The sequence below is a fragment of the Nerophis ophidion genome, linkage group LG21 (genome assembly GCF_033978795.1).
Source record: "Nerophis ophidion isolate RoL-2023_Sa linkage group LG21, RoL_Noph_v1.0, whole genome shotgun sequence".
Lineage (NCBI taxonomy): Eukaryota > Metazoa > Chordata > Actinopteri > Syngnathiformes > Syngnathidae > Nerophis > Nerophis ophidion.
The window spans coordinates 44,371,364-44,394,424 of NC_084631.1; the positions used below are offsets into that span (position 1 = coordinate 44,371,364).

General features: G+C 40.9%; 2 protein-coding genes across 6 annotated transcripts in view; both read left to right on the forward strand.

The window, feature by feature from the left end:
* The window catches only part of si:ch211-195b13.1 (STKc_SGK domain-containing protein), a 58,543-nt gene extending 52,992 nt beyond the window's left edge, over positions 1–5,551 (forward strand). For both annotated transcript variants that reach the window (XM_061882718.1, XM_061882717.1), the window contains exon 13: positions 1,206–5,551. In XM_061882718.1, coding sequence (XP_061738702.1) covers positions 1,206–1,370 — 165 coding nt within the window. In that variant the 3' untranslated portion in view covers positions 1,371–5,551. The remainder of the gene's footprint in view (positions 1–1,205) is intronic.
* Positions 5,552–7,339: 1,788 nt separating this feature from the next.
* LOC133540169 (eyes absent homolog 3-like) overlaps positions 7,340–23,061 on the forward strand; it is a 38,977-nt gene continuing 23,255 nt past the window's right edge. The window contains exons 1-9 of one of the 4 annotated variants that reach the window (XM_061882719.1): positions 7,340–7,497; positions 13,012–13,114; positions 16,441–16,490; positions 16,577–16,671; positions 19,520–19,600; positions 21,337–21,391; positions 21,468–21,577; positions 21,787–21,924; positions 22,067–22,152. In XM_061882719.1, the coding sequence (XP_061738703.1) occupies positions 13,067–13,114; positions 16,441–16,490; positions 16,577–16,671; positions 19,520–19,600; positions 21,337–21,391; positions 21,468–21,577; positions 21,787–21,924; positions 22,067–22,152 (663 nt within the window). In that variant the 5' untranslated portion in view covers positions 7,340–7,497; positions 13,012–13,066. Of the gene's footprint in view, positions 7,498–12,967; positions 13,115–16,440; positions 16,491–16,576; positions 16,672–19,519; positions 19,601–21,336; positions 21,392–21,467; positions 21,578–21,786; positions 21,925–22,066; positions 22,153–23,061 lie in introns of all 4 variants that reach the window. The other 3 variants (XM_061882720.1, XM_061882721.1, XM_061882723.1) reach the window with 3 other exon arrangements.

Here is a 23,061-nt window from a genome sequence, read left to right on the forward strand (position 1 = left end):
AACAACATACGCAAATGTGCGATAAAATAATTGTCGGCGTTAATAGATTGGTGAGTTAACGCGTAATTAACGCATTAATTTGCCCACTCCTAATTAAAAAATATATTTTTCTCTTTGAAATCTTTTTTTTTTTTCGTTAAATCGGGATGACTAAGAATCGCGATTCTATTTTTAATTTTTTTCAGTGAACAAACCTATATTATAGGTAGTGGGCTGTTTTAGGGAATTTTGGATCAAATTATCCGTAGTAGCAATATTAATAATGTTGTGTTTATTCTGCATAGTGCACTTAAAATAATTATGACCATATCTAGGAATTGATATGATGGGAATTTTCCGATTGTTTGCTTGGTGCTTTGATAAACTGAACGCATATACATGGTACTATATTGTGATGTTATGAGCCAGGGAAAAAAAGAACTACCCTACCCAGCATGCAACAGGAGTGACGAGCATGCGCGGTAGCCCGGTATAGGTTGTGTCGCCATGACGACATCTTGTATGTTGTGATATGCACGCTCTGAAAGCAAACGTTAAGAACTCAGCCAACACTCCTGGTCTGCATTATTCATAAATAGACAGACAACACATATACTCCGCTGCTTCACAGGTCGCTGGATGTAGCCGGCAAAGTATTCCCATGCTAGCTAGCCGGTCTAGCAAGCACGCCTCATTCAGTCCAAAACGGCCCGATCTATCCACATCCAGAATTGTCTGGCGGTCGTAAGTGATCCCGGAGTGACCACGCTGTAAGCCAGCCAGGAAATTTGCAGAATTGTCCGGTATTTTTGCCAAATGTTCCATCTTTACCAAGAGCCCCTCCACGCCGGGCGACGCCATCTTGCTAAGAAAAAGCGTTAACAAAATAAAAACATTTAAACAACATACGCAAATGTGCGATAAAATAATTGTCGGCGTTAATAGATTGATGAGTTAACGCGTAATTAACGCATTAATTATCCCACCCCTAATTAAAAAAATTTTTTTTTTCTTTGAAATCTTTTTTTTTTTTCGTTAAATCGGGATGACTAAGAATGGCGATTCTATTTTTAATTTTTTTCAATGAACAAATACTAATGAGAGTTCCCCATTTCAGTGAACAAATACTAATGAGAGTTCCCCATTTCAGTGAACAAATACTAATGAGAGTTCCCCATTTCAGTGAACAAATACTAATGAGAGTTCCCCATTGCTTTATTTGGCAGAGCGGTCCCACGGACCTCCGTCACTTCGACACGGAGTTCACCCACCTGCCCGTGTCGTCCTCCCTGTGCACCGACACCCTGATGGTGACCGGCAGCGTCAAAGACGCGGCGGGGGCCTTCCCGGGCTTTTCCTACGGGCCTCCGGAAGACCATTCCTTCATGTGAAGAACCCAGCAACCCCCTGGACGGAGGAGTCTTATTTCCACACGCTGGTTTCTGCGGGTCCACCCTCGCCCTGGCCTTGGATCAGTGTGGTGCCGCGTACGGATGCACTGGAGGGTCACCCGCGGGGGGGACCGGGCCTCGCGGCTACGACGTGACCCGGAGAGAAGTGCCTGAGCAACTCGGGCGGCACCTGCCAGAGTTCTTAATGCATGTCAAAGCTCTTTCGCGGGAACAAGAACGGTGACTTGTAATGGATATCGACACTTTGGACCAAATTTGAAAATATCATGACATCACTGTTTTCCTGTTTGCAGCATATAATTAAAGCCTCCGACTGTATATAAACATATATTCATCACAACTATATTTACTCCTTTTCTAATCTTATTTATTCCGGACTGACGATCGAAGCAGCAATAACATGTCTAAACACTGAATATCCATCACAAGTACAATACATTTATAGTGAACACTCCAACCAACTAAATTATGTTACATGTCTTTGTATTTATGGATTATGTAGAGAAGAACTGTGAGTTTTATGTGCTCGTCCAACGAGGGCCTGACCCATCTATTACTGTACGTACAGTACATATCTGCTTTCCATCACCTGTTGTTCCCTCCTGTAGAGAATCTCTATTTATATAAGTGCTTCATTAACTTGACTAAGAACAACTAGAGCAAGGGTGTCCAAAGTGCGGCCCGGGGGCCAATTCCGGCCCGCAGGTCATTTTTTAACGGCCCCACGATTGAAAAATTTTTAAAATGTAAAAAGTGATATAAAGGAGCAAACGGGTGAAATGTAATAAGAAAATGTTGCAATGTTTACTCTAATTATGTTTCTTTCTTTAAAAAAATAATAATGAATCAAAATCAATGTCATTATGAATTATTGACCTATTCAAGGCTCCAATTACGTCACGTTAAATTTTCCACTTTGAGATATTTTTGGGGGAAAATGTTGCAAATTCTGTGTTTGCCATATAAAAAACTGAGCTTTTTTTTATTTTTAAAGAAGGGCTTAAAACGAACAAACAAAACACACATAAACAACAATAAAACTTATAATTGACGGATAGATCTGAAATTGATTTCGAGATTATTGTGTTAAAAGTAAACAGTAAAAAAATTTATAATTTATTTTCTAACACTTTAATGAGTAGGACCCTTTTGGATCCCCAATTATTTTAGTGTGATTTGTTTTTAAGTGTCATTGCTCAAAAAATAATAATGAATCAAAATCCATGTCATGAATTATTGACCTATTCAAGGCTCCAATTACGTCACGTTAAATTTTCCACTTTGAGATATTTTTTGGGGGAAAATGTTGCAAATTTTGTGTTTGCCATATAAAAAACTGAGCTGTTTTTTTTTTTTTTTAAAGAAGGGCTTAAAACGAACAAACAAGACACACATAAACAACAATAAAACTTATAATTGACGGATAGATCTGAAGTTGATTTCGAGATTATTGTGTTAAAAGTAAACAGTAAAAAAATGTATAATTTATTTTCTAACACTTTAATGAGTAGGACCCTTTTGGATCCCCAATTATTTTAGTGTGATTTGTTTTTAAGTGTCATTGCTCAAAAAATAATAATGAATCAAAATCAATGTCATGAATTATTGATCTATTCAAGGCTCCAATTACGTCACGTTAAATTTTCCACTTTGAGATATTTTTTGGGGGAAAATGTTGCAAATTCTGTGTTTGCCATATAGAAAACTGAGCTTTTTTTTTTTATTTTAAAGAAGGGCTTAAAACGAACAAACAAAACACACATAAACAACAATAAAACTTATAATTGACAGATAGATCTGAAGTTGATTTCAAGATTATTGTGTTAAAAGTAAACAGTAAAAAAATGTATAATTTATTTTCTAACACTTTAATGAGTAGGACACTTTTGGATCCCCAATTATTTTAGTGTGATTTGTTTTTAAGTGTCATTGCTCAAAAAGTAATAATGAATCAAAATCAATGTCATGAATTATTGACCTATTCAAGGCTCCAATTACGTCACGTTAAATTTTCCACTTTGAGATATTTTTGGGGGGAAAATGTTGCAAATTTTGTGTTTGCCATATAAAAAACTGAGCTGTTTTTTTTTTTTTAAAGAAGGGCTTAAAACGAACAAACAAAACACACATAAACAACAATAAAACTTATAATTGACGGATAGATCTGAAATTGATTTCGAGATTATTGTGTTAAAAGTAAACAGTAAAAAAATGTATAATTTATTTTCTAACACTTTAATGAGTAGGACACTTTTGGATCCCCAATTATTTTAGTGTGATTTGTTTTTAAGTGTCATTGCTCAAAAAGTAATAATGAATCAAAATCAATGTCATGAATTATTGACCTATTCAAGGCTCCAATTACGTCACGTTAAATTTTCCACTTTGAGATATTTTGTGTTTGCCATATAAAAAACTGAGCTGTTTTTTTTTTTTTTAAAGAAGGGCTTAAAACGAACAAACAAAACACACATAAACAATAAAACTTATAATTGACGGATGGATCTGAAGTTGATCTCGAGATTATTGTGTTAAAAAAAAGTAAAACATGTATAATTTATGTTTTAACGCTTTAATGAGTGGATCCCCAATCATTTTAGTGTGATTTGTTTTTAAGTGTCATTGCTCAAAAAATAATAATGAATCAAAATCCATGTCATGAATTATTGACCTATTCAAGGCTCCAATTACGTCACGTTAAATTTTCCACTTTGAGATATTTTGTGTTTGCCATATAAAAAACTGAGCTGTTTTTTTTTTTTAAAGGGCTTAAAACGAACAAACAAGACACACATAAACAACAATAAAACTTATAATTGACGGATGGATCTGAAGTTGATCTCGAGATTATTGTGTTAAAAAATTAAAAATAAAAACATGTATAATTTATTTTTTAACACTTTGATGAGTGGGTCCCCAATTATTTTAGTGTGATTTGTTTTTAAGTGTCATTGCGCAAAAAATAATAATGAATCAAAATCAATGGTGTTATTAGTTATTTACTTTTTTAAGCCTCCAATTATTATATAATCTCAAATGCCATCCATCCATTTTCTACCGCTTATTCCCTTTTTGGGGTCGCGGGGGGCGCTGGCGCCTATCTGAGCTACAATCGGGCGGAAGGCGGCGTACACCCTGGACAAGTCGCCACCTCATCGCAGGGCATAATCTCAAATATTCCACTTTAAAAAATATTGGGTGATAATATTGCATATTTTGTGTTTTTTTCCATCAAAAAACAGGGTTTTCTTTGGCAAAAAGAGCATACAATTAAATCTTTAAAATCATTATATTGACAGATGGACCTAATGTTGATCTGGAGATTTACAACTTGAATAATAAGTGAAGTGAGGTGAATTATATTTATATAGCGCTTTTCTCAAGTGACTCAAAGCGCTTTTACATAGTGACACCCAATATCTAAGTTACATTTAAAGCAGTGTGGGTGGCACTGGGAGCAGGTGGGTAAAGTGTCTTGCCCAAGGACACGACGGCAGTAACTAGGATGGCACAAGCGGGAATCGAACACGGCCACTCTACCAATCGAGCTATGCCGCCCCGATAATAAAATAATAAAACAAAATAACACTGAATAATGACACATTTTTAATATTTTTTTTGACCAAAACCCTTTGGGGTCCCCGGGATCAAGCCTGAGCGGAGGCCTAAATGTATATTGGTTATACATATATTGTATTGGTTTTTAAAATTTCAAAAAAATGTCAAAATGGCCCCCACTTGCTTTGATTTTTCAGTCTGCGGCCGTAAGTGGAAAAAGTTTGGACACCCCTGTACTAGAGGGATCTGGCAAGATATGGGGGGGGGATTGTCGGTGGATCTCGCGGCAGCATGAAAAATGTCAAACCTGGTATGCATATGGCAAACGGATGATTGATTGTGTGTACATATAATGGAAATAGAGGCATGTACAGTAAAAGGTGCATTTTCAAGCCTGCTGGGTAAAAAAAAAGAAAGCGCCGCACAGTTCGACATCATTTTCTTCCATATTTGGAAGCGTTACTTTTTATTTCTCTTTTGTATTTCTACATGTATTTATTTTTTTTCCAGTCGTTGCTACTGTTTAAAGAAAGTGATTTACACCATCTAATGTATGAATTAAATGTAAATGAAAGAATTCCAAATAAAATCTGTCAACTAGACTCAGCATCACTGTTGTCATTGGCACACATTTGTTTTACAATATATGTGTGAGGAAGTATTCCCCAATCATGTTTACTTTCACTATGTACAAACTAGCCAGCCAATCAAAATACACACGAGTGTTTTTATTAGTTGTGCATAGTGCAATCTTTTATATATTTATATATATATAATATAAACATATAAATCCATCCATCTATTTTCTACTGCTTATTCCCTTTGGGGTCGCGGGGGGCGCTGGTGCCTATCTCAGATGCATTCGGGCGGAAGGCGGGATACACCCTGGACAAGTCGCCCCCTCATCGCAGGGCCAACACAGATGGACAGACAACATTCACACTCCCATTCACACACCAGGGACCAATTTTAGTGTTGCCAATCAACCTATCCCCAGGTGCATGTCTTTGGAGGTGGGAGGGGCCTATCCCCAGGTGCATGTCTTTGGAGGTGGGAGGGGCCTATCCCCAGGTGCATGTCTTTGGAGGTGGGAGGGGCCTATCCCCAGGTGCATGTCTTTGGAGGTGGGAGGAAGCCGGAGTACCCGGAGGGAACCCGATGAGGACATGCAAACTCCACACAGAAAGATCCCGAGCCCGGTATTGAACCCATATAGTAATACACTAACCCCTGTTCCACCGTGCTTCCCCTGTTTTTAACCCAAATAGGTGAAATTAGATCATCTCCCACGGCACACCAATCCACTCTATTTATATAGCACAATGGTCCCCAACCACCGGCGGCCGCGGCTCGATTGGTACTGGGCCGCAGAAGAATATTTTATTAATTTTTATTTAGTTTTTATTTTTCTATTATTATTTTTTTGTATGAAATCAACATAGAAAAGACAAGATACAGATACAATTAGTGCACCAACCCAAAAAACCTCCCTTTTTCATGACATCCATCCATCCATCCATCTTCTTCCGCTTATCCGAGGTCGGGTCGCGGGGGCAACAGCCTAAGCAGGGAAACCCAGACTTCCCTCTCCCCAGCCACTTCGTCTAGCTCTTCCCGGGGGATCCCGAGGCGTTCCCAGGCCAGCCGGGAGACATAGTCTTCCCAACGTTTTTTTTTCATGACAAAGAAAAAAAAAAGAAAAAAAGATTCCCGCCGGCCCGCGGGACAAATTATCAAGTGTTGACTGGTCCGCAGCTACAAAAAGGTTGGGGACCACTGATATAGCACATTCAAACAACAAAATGTTTCCAAAGTGCTGCACAACAATATTAAAAACAACATTCAAATACTATCCTTAGCTCCACCAATGACTGAATAAAAACAAAAAAACAAAAATGTAAATAAATAATAAATTAATACATATAAAACAATATAAAAACAATATGAAATAAATATGATTCAAAACGATTTTAAGGGTGAAACCATTTCAATCAGTTAATAGAAATCAACATTTTATAACACAGAGGGCAACAGAGACACAAGACTGTATCTCACCACACAATAGTGTGCCGCGGCACAGTGGTTGAAAAACACTGCACTAAACCAAACATGCACTCACTAGTCCAGTTGGCCAAGGCAGTGGTCCCCAACCTTTTTGTAGCTGCGGACCGTTCAACGCTTGTTAATTTGTCTTTTTATTTATTTTTTTGTCATGAAAAATGTTTTTTTGGGGGGTTGGTGCACTAATTGTAAGTGTATCTTGTGTTTTTTATGTTGATTAAAAAAAAAAAATTCGATTAAATTTTTTTTTTAATTAATAAAAAATTCGATACCAATCGGGCCGCGGCCCGGTGGTTGGGGACCGCAGGGAAGCTTGCGCGCATGCGCGGCGGGCCCAGCAACGAAAACGTCCTGCAAAATAGTGCTCCCTATCAACCAGACAAAGCTTTTTACACATGGCAAAATAGTGCTCCCTATCAACCAGACAAAGCTTGGATTCAGTCGGCCACGCTTAAATTATAAAGGTTGTGACTTCACTCCTTCAATGGTAAGACGGGTTTGCTATTATAATACGTCAAAAATGCGTTTTGCTTGTTTTATTTTATTGTTTGCAGTTAGCTTAGCATTTTCGCGCGCTGCCATTTCGGTACTATGGCGGCCGGCCCCGACTAATTCCTGGAATGTACAACTTTTAGGCCAAACTCCTCGTCTACGACGCGCCTTTACTCGTAATAAATATACTTAAAAGTATCATTAGTGGCAATTGTAAAGTAAAGGCCAGCTAGTTGAACTCTCCCGAGAGTCTTGTTGACATTTGAAGCTAACGTAGCCTAGCACGTCGTTTACGTTGCGGACTGATGACAAAAGAATATGTTTGGTTAAGACAAATACGTTCAACGTGTCGGTTTAAGTGTTAATTCCCCGTTAAGAACGCTAGCCGTTTTCCAGGAAATAGCCGTACCCGAGCGTCACCTTCACAGCGCTCACCTGGGCCGGGGTTATTTGCTGGTGTCTCTGCTAGTCCAACGGAGGTCTCTTGGAATGCAACATGGCCAAATAACACGGTAGGAATGGCCTGGATCACTGCTTTTTAACCACACTCATGAGATGATGTCATTTCATCTCAGCCTTCCCATCCATACATCTTCTTCAGCTTATCCGAGGTCGGGTCGCGGGGGCAGCAGCCTAAGCAGGGAAGCCCAGACTTCCCTCTCCCCAGCCACTTCGTCCAGCTCTTCCCAGGGGATCCCGAGGCGTTCCCAGGCCAGCCGGAAGACATCAATCAATCAATGTTTACTTATATAGCCCTAAATCACTAGTGTCTCAAAGGGCTGCACAAACCACCACGACATCCTCGGTAGGAAAACTCACACCCAGTGGGACATTGGTGACAATAATGACCCAGTGGGACGTCGGTGACAATGATGACTATGAGAACCTTAGAGAGGAGGAAAGCAATGGATGTCGAGCGAATCTAACAGGATACTTCGAAAGTTCAATCCACAATGGATACAACACAGTCGCGAGAGTCCAGTCCAAGGAGGATCCAAGACACAGCAGCGAGAGTCCCGTTCACAGCGGAGCCAGCAGGAAACCATCCCAAGCGTAGGCGGACCAGCAGCGCAGAGATGTCCCCAGCCGATACACAGGCGAGCAGTACATGGCCACCGGATCGGACCGGACCCCCTCCACACGGGAGAGTGGGACATAGAAGAAAAAGAAAAGAAACGGCAGATCAACTAGTCTAAAAAGGGAGTCTATTTAAAGGCTAGAGTATACAAATGAGTTTTAAGGTGAGACTTAAATGCTTCTACTGAGGTGGCATCGCGAACTGTTACCGGGAGGGTATTCCAGAGTACTGGAGCCCGAACGGAAAATGCTCTATAGCCCGCAGACTTTTTTTTGGGCTTTGGGAAACCCTAACCCTAACTCTTCCCAACGTGTCCCAGGACACAATGGGAAGACTATGTCTCCCAGCTGGCCTGGGAGCGCCTCGGGATTCCCCGGGAAGAGCTGGACGAAGTAGCTGGGGAGAAGAGAGTCAGGGCTTCCCTGCTTATGCTGCTGCCCCCGCGACCCGACCTTGGAAAAGCGGAAGAAGATGGATGAAACCTTTTTGGGTTAAAAATATTTTATGCAAACCAGTAATTATAATCTGCACACAAAGTGACGTTTTCTGAGTGTCGGTGCTGTCTAGAGTTCGGCAGAGTAACCATGTAATACTCGTGTATATCAGTAGGTGGCAGCCTAGCGCTGGGAGATATGGCCTTTTATTAATATCTTTTTTAGGCCATGTTGCGATACACGATATACATCTCAATATTTTTCCTTAACCTTGAATTAACACTTGATGCATCTAATCACAGCAGTATGATGATTCTGTGTCGATATTAAAATATTCTTGTTCATACTGCATTAATATTTGCTCATTTTAAACTTTGATGTAGAGAAGGAAACCACAACTAAAAAAAATCACAATTTTTTTCATACGGTGTTGATCTGGAAATGTTTGCATCGGCATTTTGATGTTGTGGCGTGTGGCACCGAATGGAGATGTTGAAATGCGGAGTAAGCACTCTTCAATCTTTAGCACAGTAGTTCTTAACCTTGTTGGAGGTACCGAACCCCACCCAGGTTAAGAACCACTGCTCTAGCAGGTGACTTTTCAAATGATGCTACTACTTTTTGTAGCAACGCTTTTGCCACATAAATGTTAAACATATTCCCGCTTGAAGCCAAACCACCGCCGGACGATGAATCCCGTGCTGTTTTTCCTCGGGAATTAATTCTTCCTCCATTTGTTACCAGATTTGCTCCTTCTCTCTCGTATTACCACCCGCACCGCACAGTTGGGATTATAGCTAACGTTACCATGTCGCTACCTCTCTGCTCCACGGGAGCGTGTGACGTTGCACACGTGACGTATGTAAGAAGGTGCGCTTGTTTTAAGTCTCTGTGAGAAGGAGAGACTAGAAAGAGTGAAAAAAACTGTAGTGTATTGCCCGCAGCTAAAAGCAACTGCGTGAGAACGTATACTCCAATATTACAATCATTTTCTATATCGCACAGAGACAAACCCTCGATATATCGAGTATATAACGATATATCGCCCAGCCCTATGGCAGCAGGCAGCCAATTGCTTTGTAAACCAAAAATAAACAAAAGGCGAATGTTGAAACGTCCGATAATATCGGACTGCCGATAAATGCTTTAAAATGTAATATCGGAAATTATCGGTATCGGTTTCATAAAGTAAAATTTATGACTTTTTAAAACGCCGCTGTACGGAGTGGTACACGGACGTAGGGAGAAGTACAGCACGCCAATAAACCTTAAAGGCACTGCCCTTGCATGCCGGCCCAATCACATAATACCTACGGCTTTTCACATACGCAAGTGAATGCAAGCATACTTGGTCAACAGCCATACAGGTCACACTGAGGGTGACCGTATAAACAACTTTAACACTGTTACAAATATACGCCACACTGTGAACCCACACCAGACAAGAATGACAAACACATTTCTAGAGAACATCCACACTTTAACACAACATAAAAAACAGCAGAACAAATACCCATAACCCCATGCAGCAATAGCTCTTCTGGGACGCTATAATATACACCCCCCCTACCACAACCTCCTCATGCTCTCTCAGGGAGAGCATGTCCCAAATTCCAAGCTGCTGTTTTGAGGCATGTTTTAAAAAAAAAAGCACTTTGTGACTTCAATAATAAATATGGCAGTGCCATGTTGGCATTTTTTTCCATAACTTGAGTGGATTTATTTTGGAAAACATTGTTGAATGCATCCAGCGGGGCATCACAAAGAAATTAGGGATAATAATGTGTTAATTACACGATTGTATATATCGGTAATTAAGAGTTGGACAATATCGGATATTGGCAAAAAAGGCAATATCGGACATCTCTAATACAAACAAAACACTGACGGAAAGCGATAATCGATCATATTAAAAAACAAGCAAACAGGGCGGGGGTAAAAATAAACAATCAGCGTCCAGAGGACGTGCAGGCTTCTGGATTGCGCGTCCTTTCTGATTTCAATGTTATAAAAAGACGCAAAAAGTGTGTTAACGCCAACACTGATAAGGCGCACCGGGTTATAAGGCGCACTGTCGAGTTTTGAGAAAATGAAAGGATTATAAGTGCGCCTTATAGTCCGACAAATTAGGGCTGGGCGATATATCGATATAAACGATATATCATGGGTTTGTCTCTGTGCAATATAGAAAATGACTATATCGTAATATTGGAGTATACGTTCTCACGCAGTTGCTTTTAGCTGCGGGCATTACACTACAGGTGTTTCTCACTCCTTCTCGTCTCTCCTTCTCACAGAGACATAAAACAAGCCTGCCTTCTTACATACGTCACATACTGTCGCGCGTGTAGCAGCATGGCTAACATTAGCTGAGGCAGTTGGTGCAAGCGGAGCGAGTTGAGTGACGCTAGAAGAGAGAAGGTGCGAAACTGATCACAAATAAAAGAACAATTAATGCCCAAAAAAACAGCAGGTGGTGGTTTGGCTTCAAGCGGGAAAATATTCAGCAGACAACAGCAATGTGCAAAGTATGCAGCAGAAGTGTTACTGCAAAAGGTAGCAGCACTACTAATTTGTTCTTTCATTTAAAAAGTCACCCGCGAGAGAATGAAGAGTATTTAAAGGCCTACTAAAATGAGATGTTCTTATTCAAACGGGGATAGCAGGTCCATTCTGTGTGTCATACTTGATCATTTCGCGATATTCCAATATTTTTGCTGAATTAATTTAGTAGAGAACATCGACGATAAAGTTCGCAACTTTTGGTCGCTAATAAAAAAGCCTTGCCTGTACCGGAAGTAGCAGACGATGTGCGCGTGACTTCATGGGTTGTAGGGCTCCTCACATTGTTTATAATCATAGCCACCAGCTACAAGAGCACTTCGGACCGAGAAAGCGACGATTTCCACATTAATTTGAGCGAGGATGAAAGATTTGTGGATAAGGAAAGTTAGAGTGAAGCACTAAAAAAAAAAAAAAAGGCCACAGCTCCAGGCGGCGGCAGTTGGAGCGATTCAGATGTTATTAGATACATTTTCTAGGATACTTCTGGAAAATCCCTTATCTGCTTATTGTGTTAATAGTGTTTTATTGAGATTATAAAGTCATACCTGAAAGTCGGAGGTCTGCTGTAAACGCCAGTGTCTCTGAGAGAAGCCATGGAGGAGCCAAGATCACAGCTGCCTTTTTGACAGCTGCAGGAGGAGGTCGCATAATCCACTCAAGTCTCCGGTAAGAGCCGACTTAATATCACAATTTTCCCATCCAAAAACGTGCTAGTTGACGTAGAGAAACACGTTCGCTTGACCGCTCTGTGTTAAAGCTTCACAACAAACAAACACCGGCTGTGTTTCGGTTGCTAAGGCAGCTGCAATCCACCGCTTTCCACCAACAGCATTCTTCTTTGACGTCTCCATTATTAATTGAACAAATTGCAAACGATTCAGCAACACAGATGTCTAAAATACTGTGTAATTATGTGATGAAAAGAGACGACTCGGGCTGAAATGTCCCCTCCAGCCAATAACGTCACATGCACGTGTTGTTTGCCTCACGCGTCGGCGCGGTGTTGAATTTGCCATCTGACCTATTTTCGGCGTCTCTGTCCACACCGTGATCTTATCCCCCGCGGCATCTTTTGAATCGGCAGCTTGCACCTGAGCGAGAATGTTTTCTTTTCGCTGCCAGTTGGGTCACATGTAAGGCGGCACGCTTCCCTAATCCCACGCTAAGTGGTGGGCCGGCGGTGGGGGGACGGGACGTCAGTCACACCTGCCTCCACCTGTAGGTCTCGTGCAGGAGATGTGACCGGGATGCCCCACTTCCTTTAAACCCCCCCCCCCCCCCCCCCCCCCGCCCCCTGCGTGGCAGCAGGGGAGGGATGCATCAATGTTTTTTTATGTGACGAGGGGAGAGCCTTGCATTGAGGAACTACATAAGGCATCGCTTCACAGTCCCCTTTTCATTTCTCCGCTGTGGCCCTTGGGACCGTGCGAAGAAGGGTCCGGACAGACTCCCCAGGTCCAGAGAGTAGGCTGTGACAGCGTGCCGTCATGTCGGGTCGCTCCGCCGCAGAGATGGATGACTCGCAGGAGCTGCCGGTAAGTGTTGCCCGCAAGAGGGATTTTACATTAATGGCTAATGTTTCCAAATTGAGCAGCTTTCTCTCAATATTTCCCATCATTGTTCAAAAAGCTCCTGCACAGAAATGCCAAGCAGCGCTTTTTTCTTTTTTTTCCAATGAATACCATTACTAATAATTTGTGTATGATATGTGTTACATTTAAAGACTATCAATAATCTCAGGTCACATGACAACGTGCTGGGACCCAGCGTCCTGCATTGGACCTTTTTGTTTTTTTCCCCAAAATGTGTAACTCTGGCAAAAGAATAAGGATGTTTAGATTAGAGATACCCATCAGTGTTGGCGCTAGAAAGATTCAAAATGGGGTCCCATAGTATATTTTTGGGCTCACACTTTTTCGTAACCGTTTTGGAAACAAATGATAAATGTATGCATTGTCCTGTTATATCTCACATTCTATATTGTTTTGGAAAAAGGTTGTCATAAACGTTACTTAATGCATTAAAACAATTATACAAAAGAAAACATTTTTTTTGCATATGTAAATGTATTCAGTTATAAACATTGATTTAATTTCTTCTTTCCTTCATGGATCTAAACTTTTACCCCTGCCGCCCCAAATTCAATTTTCCTGAGGGACTCCCGAATTTCAGTCACCCTCCCAAAAATCTCCCGAGGCAAACATACTCCCGAATTTCTCCTGATTTCCACCCGGACAACAATATTGGGGGCGTGCCTTAAAGCAGTGGTTCTCAACCTTTTTTCAGTGATGTACCCCTTGTGAACATTTTTAAAATTTAAGTACAGGTTGATTGGCAACACTAAATGGTCCCTAGTGTGTGAATGTTGTCTGTCTATCTGTGTTGGCCCTGCGATGAGGTGGCGACTTGTCCAGGGTGTACCCCGCCTTCCGCCCTATTGTAGCTGAGATAGGCGCCAGCGCCCCCCGCGACCCCGAAATGGAATAAGCGGTAAAAAATGGATGGATGGATACCCCCTAATGAGAGCAAAGCATTTTTGGTTGAAAAAAACAGATACAGATATAAAATACAGCACTTTGTCATTAGAATACAATAGAATAGAAAGTACTTTATTGATCCCTGGGGGATCAGTTTCTAAATTATTAATTTGTATAACAGTGCAAAATATTGCTCATTTGTAGCGGTCTTTCTTGAACTATTTGGAAAAAAGATATAAAAATAACAAAAAACTTGTTGAAAAAAAAACAAGTGATTCAATTCTAAATGCAGATTTCTACTCATAGAAGTAATCATCAACTTAAAGTGCCCTCTTTGGGGATTGTAATAGAGATCCATCTGGATTCATTAACTTCATTCTAAACATTTCACAAAAAAATAAATCTTTAACATCAATATTTATGGAACATGTCCACAAAAAATCAAGTTGTCAACACTGAATATTGCCTTGTTGCATTTCTTTTCACAGTTTATGAACTTACATTCATATTTTGTTGAAGTATTTTTCAATAAATATATTTCTAAAGGATTTTTGAATTGTTGCTATTCTTAGAATATTTAAAAAAAAATCTTACGTACCCCTTGGCATACCTTCAATTACCCCCAGGGGTACGCGTACCCCCATTTGAGAACCACTGCCTTTAGCGTCCTCTTTCACCTGAAACCTTCACCCCTTAACAGCCGCATGCTGTCCAGGACAGCATGAGGACCTGAGTGAGGACAACCTGTCGTCACGTCCGCTTTTCCTCCATATAAACAGCGTGCCGGCCCAGTCACGTTATAACATCCATGGCTTTTGGCGCTTAGTGCACAACCGCACACACAACAAGAAGGAGACTATTGTGTATATGTCTCTGTTATCTAGGTTTATCTAGAACCCATAAAGTAGGCAGGCACAGAGCGATTTCTCAGCCTGTTTGTTCCAGCCGGCACGTTAATACACTGACACACAACATCCGGATTCCCATCATGCATTGCTTCAAAGCTACAGCAAGTAGTAATGTCCAAAAACAACAGAGACGAAGCAGAAAAATGAAGAAGAGACTTGGGCGACGACGAGTAAGAAGAAAAAGTACGTTTGCAAGTTCCAAAATAGTTGGAAAAAATAATTTCACTTCATCCAGGACAGCTCGAAGGGGAAAGGGTATGCTGGCTGCAAATTTTGTATATCTGACCTCTCCATTCAACACGGTGGACGAACGGATGTACTCATTCATGAGCGGATTATATATATATATATATATGTGTGTGTGTGTGTGTGTGTGTGTGTGTGTGCCCCCCACACACACCTCAACCACGCCCACATTACATACATCCAAATCAAGTATCTACTGTACTGTTTACTTGTTAAATTTGTTTTTAAAAAAGTATGCCTTATGGGCATTACATATATCAAAATCAAGTATCTACTGTACTGTTTACTTGTTAAAAAAATTTAAAACTTTTTCAAGTTAAGTTAAAGTACCAATGATTGTCACACACACACTAGGTGTGGCGAAATTATTCTCTGCATTTGACCCATCACCCTCGATCACCCCCTGGGAGGTGAGGGGAGCAGTGAGCAGCAGCGGTGGCCGTGCCTGGGAATCATTTTCTGTGATTTAACCCCCAATTCCAACCCTTGATGCTGAGTGCCAAGCAGGGAGGTAATAGGTCCCATTTTTATAGCCTTTTGATATGACTCGGCCGGGGTTTGAACTCACGACCTACCCATCTCAGGGCGGACACTTTAACCACTAGGCCATTCAATTAAAATGGGGCGACACAGCTTCGTTGGTAGAGTGGCCGTGCCAGCAACTTGAGGGTTCCAGGTTCGATTCCCGCTTCCGCCATCCAAGTCACTGCCATTGTGTCCTTGGGCAAGACACTTTACCCTCCTGCTCCCAGTGTCACCCACACTGGTTTAAATTGAAGGTAAATATTGGGTTTCACTATGTAAAGTGCTTTGAGTCACTAGAGAAAAGCGCTATACAAATATAACTCACTTCGCTTCACTCCACAAAAAATGGTACTACAACATTTATCGACCGATTTAAATAATTCCAACACCAACTCATTAAGAACATTCACTTTCTTGAGCATTTTCCAAAAAATTCCTGCTTTTCGCAAAATTCCAAAATGAAATTCCCATTGAAATGAATGGGAGATTTTTCAAAGTATTTCAGTTCAACTTCAGCATTGCCGCATTCACACGTCATTCCTTCAGGAATTGCTTCATCCAGTTGTCAGTGACATACTTTTATGGCAAAATATTCACCTCCATTCAGAAAGACCAGCTACTTATTTAAGAGAGCTTAAACTAACCCCATCACTTAGTTTTTCGTATGCTGCTGTTCTCATTTTCACACTATTTGTTTTTCCTCAGGCCAAGAAAGCAAAGCTTGAATTAGACCGTGGACTGGAAAAAGACCAAAGGTGTGTCAATACTAATTATAATTTTAACATTGTCATATGAAAGAAACATAACACAATGGCTGACACCAAATTTCTCCACATTGCAGTCATTTGAGTAATGATGGAAGTCCGAGTACTGTGTTAGCTCCATCAGAGCAGGCTAGCTCTTACTCCACCCTGTCCATCTCCCAACTTGACACAGGTGAGTTGAAAAATATGGAGAAAACTTAAGAGGAAACCTCACTTTTTGGGGGAATTTACGGTATGTTTTTTTTTTTTTTTTTTTGCATTGTAACTCATAAATAAACGTTAGCAAAAGTCAGCTAAAAATGTTGTAAATAGAATTCACTAAATCCTGCATGTAAAGCGCTACTAAAAACATCCGTAAAACTCCATCTGTATTTTATATACATATTGTAAGTATATATGTAATGTAGTAACAGGCAGATCCTTAATAAAGTGTAATATTTACATCTTTTGGTTATTTTAAGCATGCAGCGGCAGTGCATTGATTTCACAGAAGCTTCACAACGTTCATTATACACTTCAACAAGTTGAAGAGGTAGTCACCTGAAATGGTTTTTCACTTCACAGGTGTGCTTGAAGCTCATTGAGAGAATGCCAAGAGTGTGCAAAGCAGTGATCAGAGCAAAGGGTGGCTAATTTGAAGAAACTAGAATATCAATCAATCAAAGTTTACTTATATAGCTCTAAATCATGAGTGTCTCAAAGGGCTGCACAAACCACCACGACATCCTCGGCTCAGATCCCACATCAGGGCAAGAAAAAACTCAACCCAATGGGATGACATAGAGAAACCTTGTCCAGTCCATAGTGGATCTAGCATAATAGTGTGAGAGTCTAGTCCATAGTGGATCTAACATAATAGTGTGAGAGTCCAGTCCATAGTGGATCTAACATAATAGTGTGAGAGTCCAGTCCATAGTGGATCTAACATAATAGTGTGAGAGTCCAGTTCATAGTGGATCTAGCATAATAGTGTGAGAGTCCAGTCCATAGTGGATCTAGCATTATAGTGTGAGAGTCCAGTCCATAGTGGATCCAACATAATAGTGAGAGTCCAGTCCATAGTGGATGTAACATAATAGTGAGAGTCCAGTCCATAGTGGATCTAACATAATAGTGTGAGAGTCCAATCCATAGTGGATCTAACTTAATAGTGAGAGTCCAGTCCATAGTGGATCTAACATAATAGTGAGAGAGTCCAGTCCATAGTGGATCTAGTTAATAGTGTGAGTCCAGTTCATAGTTGATCTAACATAATTATGTGAGAGTCCAGTCCATAGTGGATCTAACATAACTGTGTGAAAGTCCAGTCCATAGTGGATCTAACATAATAGTGAGAGTCCAGTCCATAGTGGATCTAACATAACAGTGTGAGAGTCCAGTCCATAGTGGATCTAACATAATAGTGTGAGAGTCCAGTTCATAGTGGATCTAACATAATAGTTTGAGAGTCCAGTCCATAGTGGATCTAACATAACAGTGTGCAGTGTTTCCCACAGGTCAGGTATCTATTTGTGGTGGTGTGGTCGGGCGGCGGGGGGCGGGGGTGGAGAGTTGCTGAGTGAGGCGGTGGCGATAACCATGAAGAATGCGGAGTTGGAATATAATTACAACACTTTATGTACATATTTATATACATATTTATATAATATGTAACTACAAGCTCCATTCACAGACAGTCCCATTGCTTTTATGAGCGGTCAAACGAGTCAAAAACCGGAAAAATATATACATATATATTATTATTATTTATTTATTTTTTTTAATTTGTGGCAGCCGTAATTCTTTCGTGGCGGGCCACCACAAATAAATGAATGTGTGGGAAACCCTGGTGTGAGAGCCCAGTCCATAGTGGATCTAACATAATAGTGTGAGAGTCCAGTTCATAGTGGATCTAACATAATAGTGAGTCCAGTTCATAGTGGATCTAACATAACTGTGTGAGAGTCCAGTCCATAGTGGATCTAACATAATAGTGAGAGTCCAGTCCATAGTGGATCTAACATAATAGTGTGAGAGTCCAGTCCATAGTGGATCTAACATAATAGTGAGAGTCCAGTCCATAGTGGATGTAACATAATAGTGAGAGTCCAGTCCATAGTGGATCTAACATAATAGTGTGAGAGTCCAATCCATAGTGGATCTAACTTAATAGTGAGAGTCCAGTCCATAGTGGATCTAACATAATACTGTGAGAGTCCAGTCCATAGTGGATCTAACATAATAGTGAGTCCAGTTCATAGTGGATCTAACATAACTGTGTGAGAGTCCAGTTCATAGTGGATCTAACATAACTGTGTGAGAGTCCAGTCCATAGTGGATCTAACATAATAGTGTGAGAGTCCAGTCCATAGTGGATCTAACATAATAGTGAGAGTCCAGTCCATAGTGGATGTAACATAATAGTGAGAGTCCAGTCCATAGTGGATCTAACATAATAGTGTGAGAGTCCAATCCATAGTGGATCTAACTTAATAGTGAGAGTCCAGTCCATAGTGGATCTAACATAATACTGTGAGAGTCCAGTCCATAGTGGATCTAACATAATAGTGTGAGAGTCCAGTCCATAGTGGGGCCAGCAGATCATCTTGAGTGGAGACAGGTCAGCAGCGCAGAGACGTCCCCAACTGATGCACAGATGAGTGGTCCACCCTGGGTCCCGACTTTGGACAGCTAGCGACTCATCTGTGGTCACGGAATCTGTGACCAGTGTAGTGAGTTTACATTATTCACCCAAGGAACTTCTGTTATTAGAGAGTTCTGGTCAGACGGTTTTTCACGGGCCACGTTGTTGCACTCGAGAGCCAAATGAGTACGGCCGAGTCGGGGAATTTAAAGTTACACCACTAATTATTAGCCACCTCGTACTTGTTGTATATTACAAGTTAGCCTGCATAATAAAAGACGTGTTCTTGTCTTACATGGGATTGTGAATGATAGGCAAAATCCCCCCCCAAAAAGTGCAGTTCCTTGTTAACCACCGAGAACTGCTCATGATGGGCTTTTTGCGTCTTTGATTGCAGGGCATCGGGAACAGTCTGAAGCGGAGAGAGTGGTGGCGCCTCAAACATGCGGCAACTCCTTGAACTCGTACGCGCATCCTGGTACGAATAATGGCACTTGGCATCCTAAAGCACTGGAGTCAAACTCAAGGCCCACCGCATCGTTTTATATGGCCCACAAAGGCCTGGAAATAATATGCTTCAATAAAGTACTAAATATATTATTTCCAATTTGACAGAAAATACAACATGTTCTGCGTTAAACTAATTCATTTAGTCTTTAGTACCATATAATGTAACAAATGTATTTTATTAAAATATTTGCCCTGTGATGAGGTGGCGACTTGTCCCGGGTGTACCCAGCCTTCCGCCCTAATACAGCTGAGATAGGCTCCAGCACCCCCCGCGACCCCAAACGGGACAAGCGGTATAAAATGGATGGATTGATAAATGTGTATGAATTAAGTTTGAAAAGTACTTCTGCATGAATCTGTAATAGTAATGTTGTTAATGTTAATAATGGAACTTTAGATACATTTTTATGAATTTAGCTCGGGAAGTAGTTATCTGTAATAATAATCAACTATTAGTTTTGTGTTTCCGAATAATGCAACACATATATTATTGTTCATTAAAAAACATTTTATATAAATTGAAAATGAAATGAGTGTAGAAGTTACAATAGATTTTAGGGTAAAAAAACAACAAAACAATGTTACCGTTTTTCTATTTACATTAATACACGGTCCAAACAACAACCATAGATTTTGCAGTAAGAAACTGGCCGCTCTGTTGTTGGAATTTTTCTATTTACAGTAGAGTTGTATGGTATACTGGTATTGGTATAGTACCGTGATACTAATGAATCATATTCGGTACTATACCGCCTCTAAAAAGTACCGGTCCACCACCACCACCACCATTACATTTTAACAGAAGTGTAGATAGAACATGTTGAAAGAGAAAAAAAAAACAGATATTAAAAGTAAATTAACAAGTAGATTAATAATCCATTTTTGCAGTTTGTCCTTCATAATGTTGACAAAATAATAGAATGACAAATGACACAATATGATACTGCATGCATCAGCAGCTAAATTGGGAGCCTTTTTTCGTTTACTTACTAATAAAAGAGAAGATGTCTAGTATGGTCACTATTTTATTTAAGGACAAACTTGCAATAAGAAACATGTTTATGTATGCTAAGATGTTTTGTTAAAATAAAGCCAATAGTGCAATTTTATGTGGTCCGTTTTATTTAGAAAAGCATCAAAATACATTTTGGGGGTACCAGGACAACACAAATTAACAATAATTAAAAGTTAAAGTACCAATGATTGTCACACACACACTAGGTGTGGCAAAATGATTCTTTGCATTTGAACCATCACCCTTGATCACCCCCTGGGAGGTGAGGGGAGCAGTGAGCAGCAAGGGTGCCGCGCCCGGTAATCATTTTTTGGAGATTTAACCCCCAATTCTAAGCCTTGTGGCTGAGTGCCAAGCAGGGAAGTAATGGGTCCTGTTTTTCTAGTCTTTGGTATGACTCAGCCGGGGTTTGAACTCACAACCTACCAATCTCAGGGCCGACACTCAAACCATAAAAACAACAACCATAGATGGTCGTGTAGAAACAACTGCTCAGTCGCACCATTTTCCATTCATTGCATTATGCTTAATAATATATAATGATCAAATACATTGTAATTGTGAGGTAAATCCTTAATATTCATTTACACTGATATAGGCGGCCCTCGGTGAAAATGAGTTTGACACCCTGTCCTAAAGTATTGCTTGTCTCGAGAGCGCAGGTGGAACTAATGTGCCGTTTTTAACAGCTACAGACACAACGGCAGCACCTGGATACACCCAGCAAGTGTATGAAGGAAGCAAGTGCGTACGCAGTATGAAATAAAAGTCTCCATGTGCTTTGGTTCTCATTGCTGGACTCTTTTGTTTTGTAATGTAGCCCCGTGGTGACGGCATACCCCAGCCAGGTGGCCTTCCCTCCGCTGGCCCAGTCCACTGGATACTCCGCTTTTCCCCAGACGGGACAAACCTACGGCCTCCCTCCCTTTGGTTAGTTCTTCTTACTTGTCCATCTTTGTCCTTGCCCACTAAAACACAGCGTTGCAACTTCGCCACTGCGCTTTAGCGACATCACTCTGCTTCTCGCCCCATGGAGTGGATTTCCTTTCGGTTTTCTTGCTCCAAAACACGAAGCCCTTCTAATAACCCTCTTGCCGCCTCTTTCCATCTCTGCTTTCATTGCTGTCTGTCGTCTGTAGGTGCTATGTGGCCAGGCATAAAAACAGAGACAGGTCCGCCAGAGGCGCCCTCTGGTGGCCAGCCTGGGTTTCTCAGCTTCAGCACCACATATACCTCAAGCCAGCCAAGTCAGCTGCACTACTCATACCCCAGCCAAGGCAAGCTTGCTCAGGACAATGCTGTCACACAGCAAATGTTCTGTAGGAGAGTGTGACTTTCCAGCGTCCTCCTATGGTGACATCACTGTCTATGTTGCTGTGTCGTCTCTGTTCCCTCTGATGAGAGTGTGTGTTCTTCCAGGCTCAAGTTTCACCACATCCAGTGTGTACTCCAACATCCCCTCAGCTCCAGCTGCAACAACTGCATCCACCACAGTGGCCCTCCAGGTTAGTAGTGAGCTTATTTATATGCTTTTTTGGACCATTAATAGGAAGGTGGTTACGACGCCAATGGCGGGTGTTGTGCTGTTTTAGCATTGTTTGGCTGGCTTTCGTTTTTTCTGTTTGAACTTAAAGCACCAGTAGACCTTGTATGCTTAATTGTGCTGCTTTGTATCTATTAAAGCAGGGGTCCCCAAACTCCGGCCCGCCAGCGTCCAAAATCTGTCCTTTCTAATTCATTTTGTACCGCTCGTTACTCTCGGTGTCTCCTAGCCACTCAAGCAAATCACATTGTCTAAAAATGCATTTTCCCATCGATAATGTGACATCATCGCGCTCAGTGTGTGTGTGTGAGTGTGTGCGCAATACAGGCCAAAAATTTGGACAAACCTCATTTCCAATGCATTTTCTTTATTTTCATGACTATTTACATTGTAGATTTTCACTGAAGGCATCAAAACTAGTGAAAACCATTCCCTGTGACTACCTTTTTAAGCTCATCTAGAGAATGCCAAGAGTGTGCAAAGGGTGGCTATTTTGGAGAATCTAGAATATAGTTTAGTTTAGAATGTATAGTTTTTAGTTATTTCACCTTTTTTTGTAAAGTAAATAACTCCATATGTGTTCATTCATAGTTTTGATGCCTTCAGTGACAATCTACAATGTAAATAAATAGTCCTGAAAATAAAGAAAATTTATTGAATAAGGTTTCCAAAAGAGTGTGAGTGTGAGTGTGAGTGTGTGTGTGAGTGTGTGTGTGAGTGTGTGTGTGAGTGTGTGAGTGTGTGTGTGTGTGTGTGTGTGTGTGTGTGTGTGTGTGTGTGTGTGTGTGTGTGTGTGTGTGTGTGTGTGTGTGTGTGTGTGTGTGTGTGTGTGTGTGTGTGTGTGTGTGTGCGTGTGCGTGCGTGCGCGTGC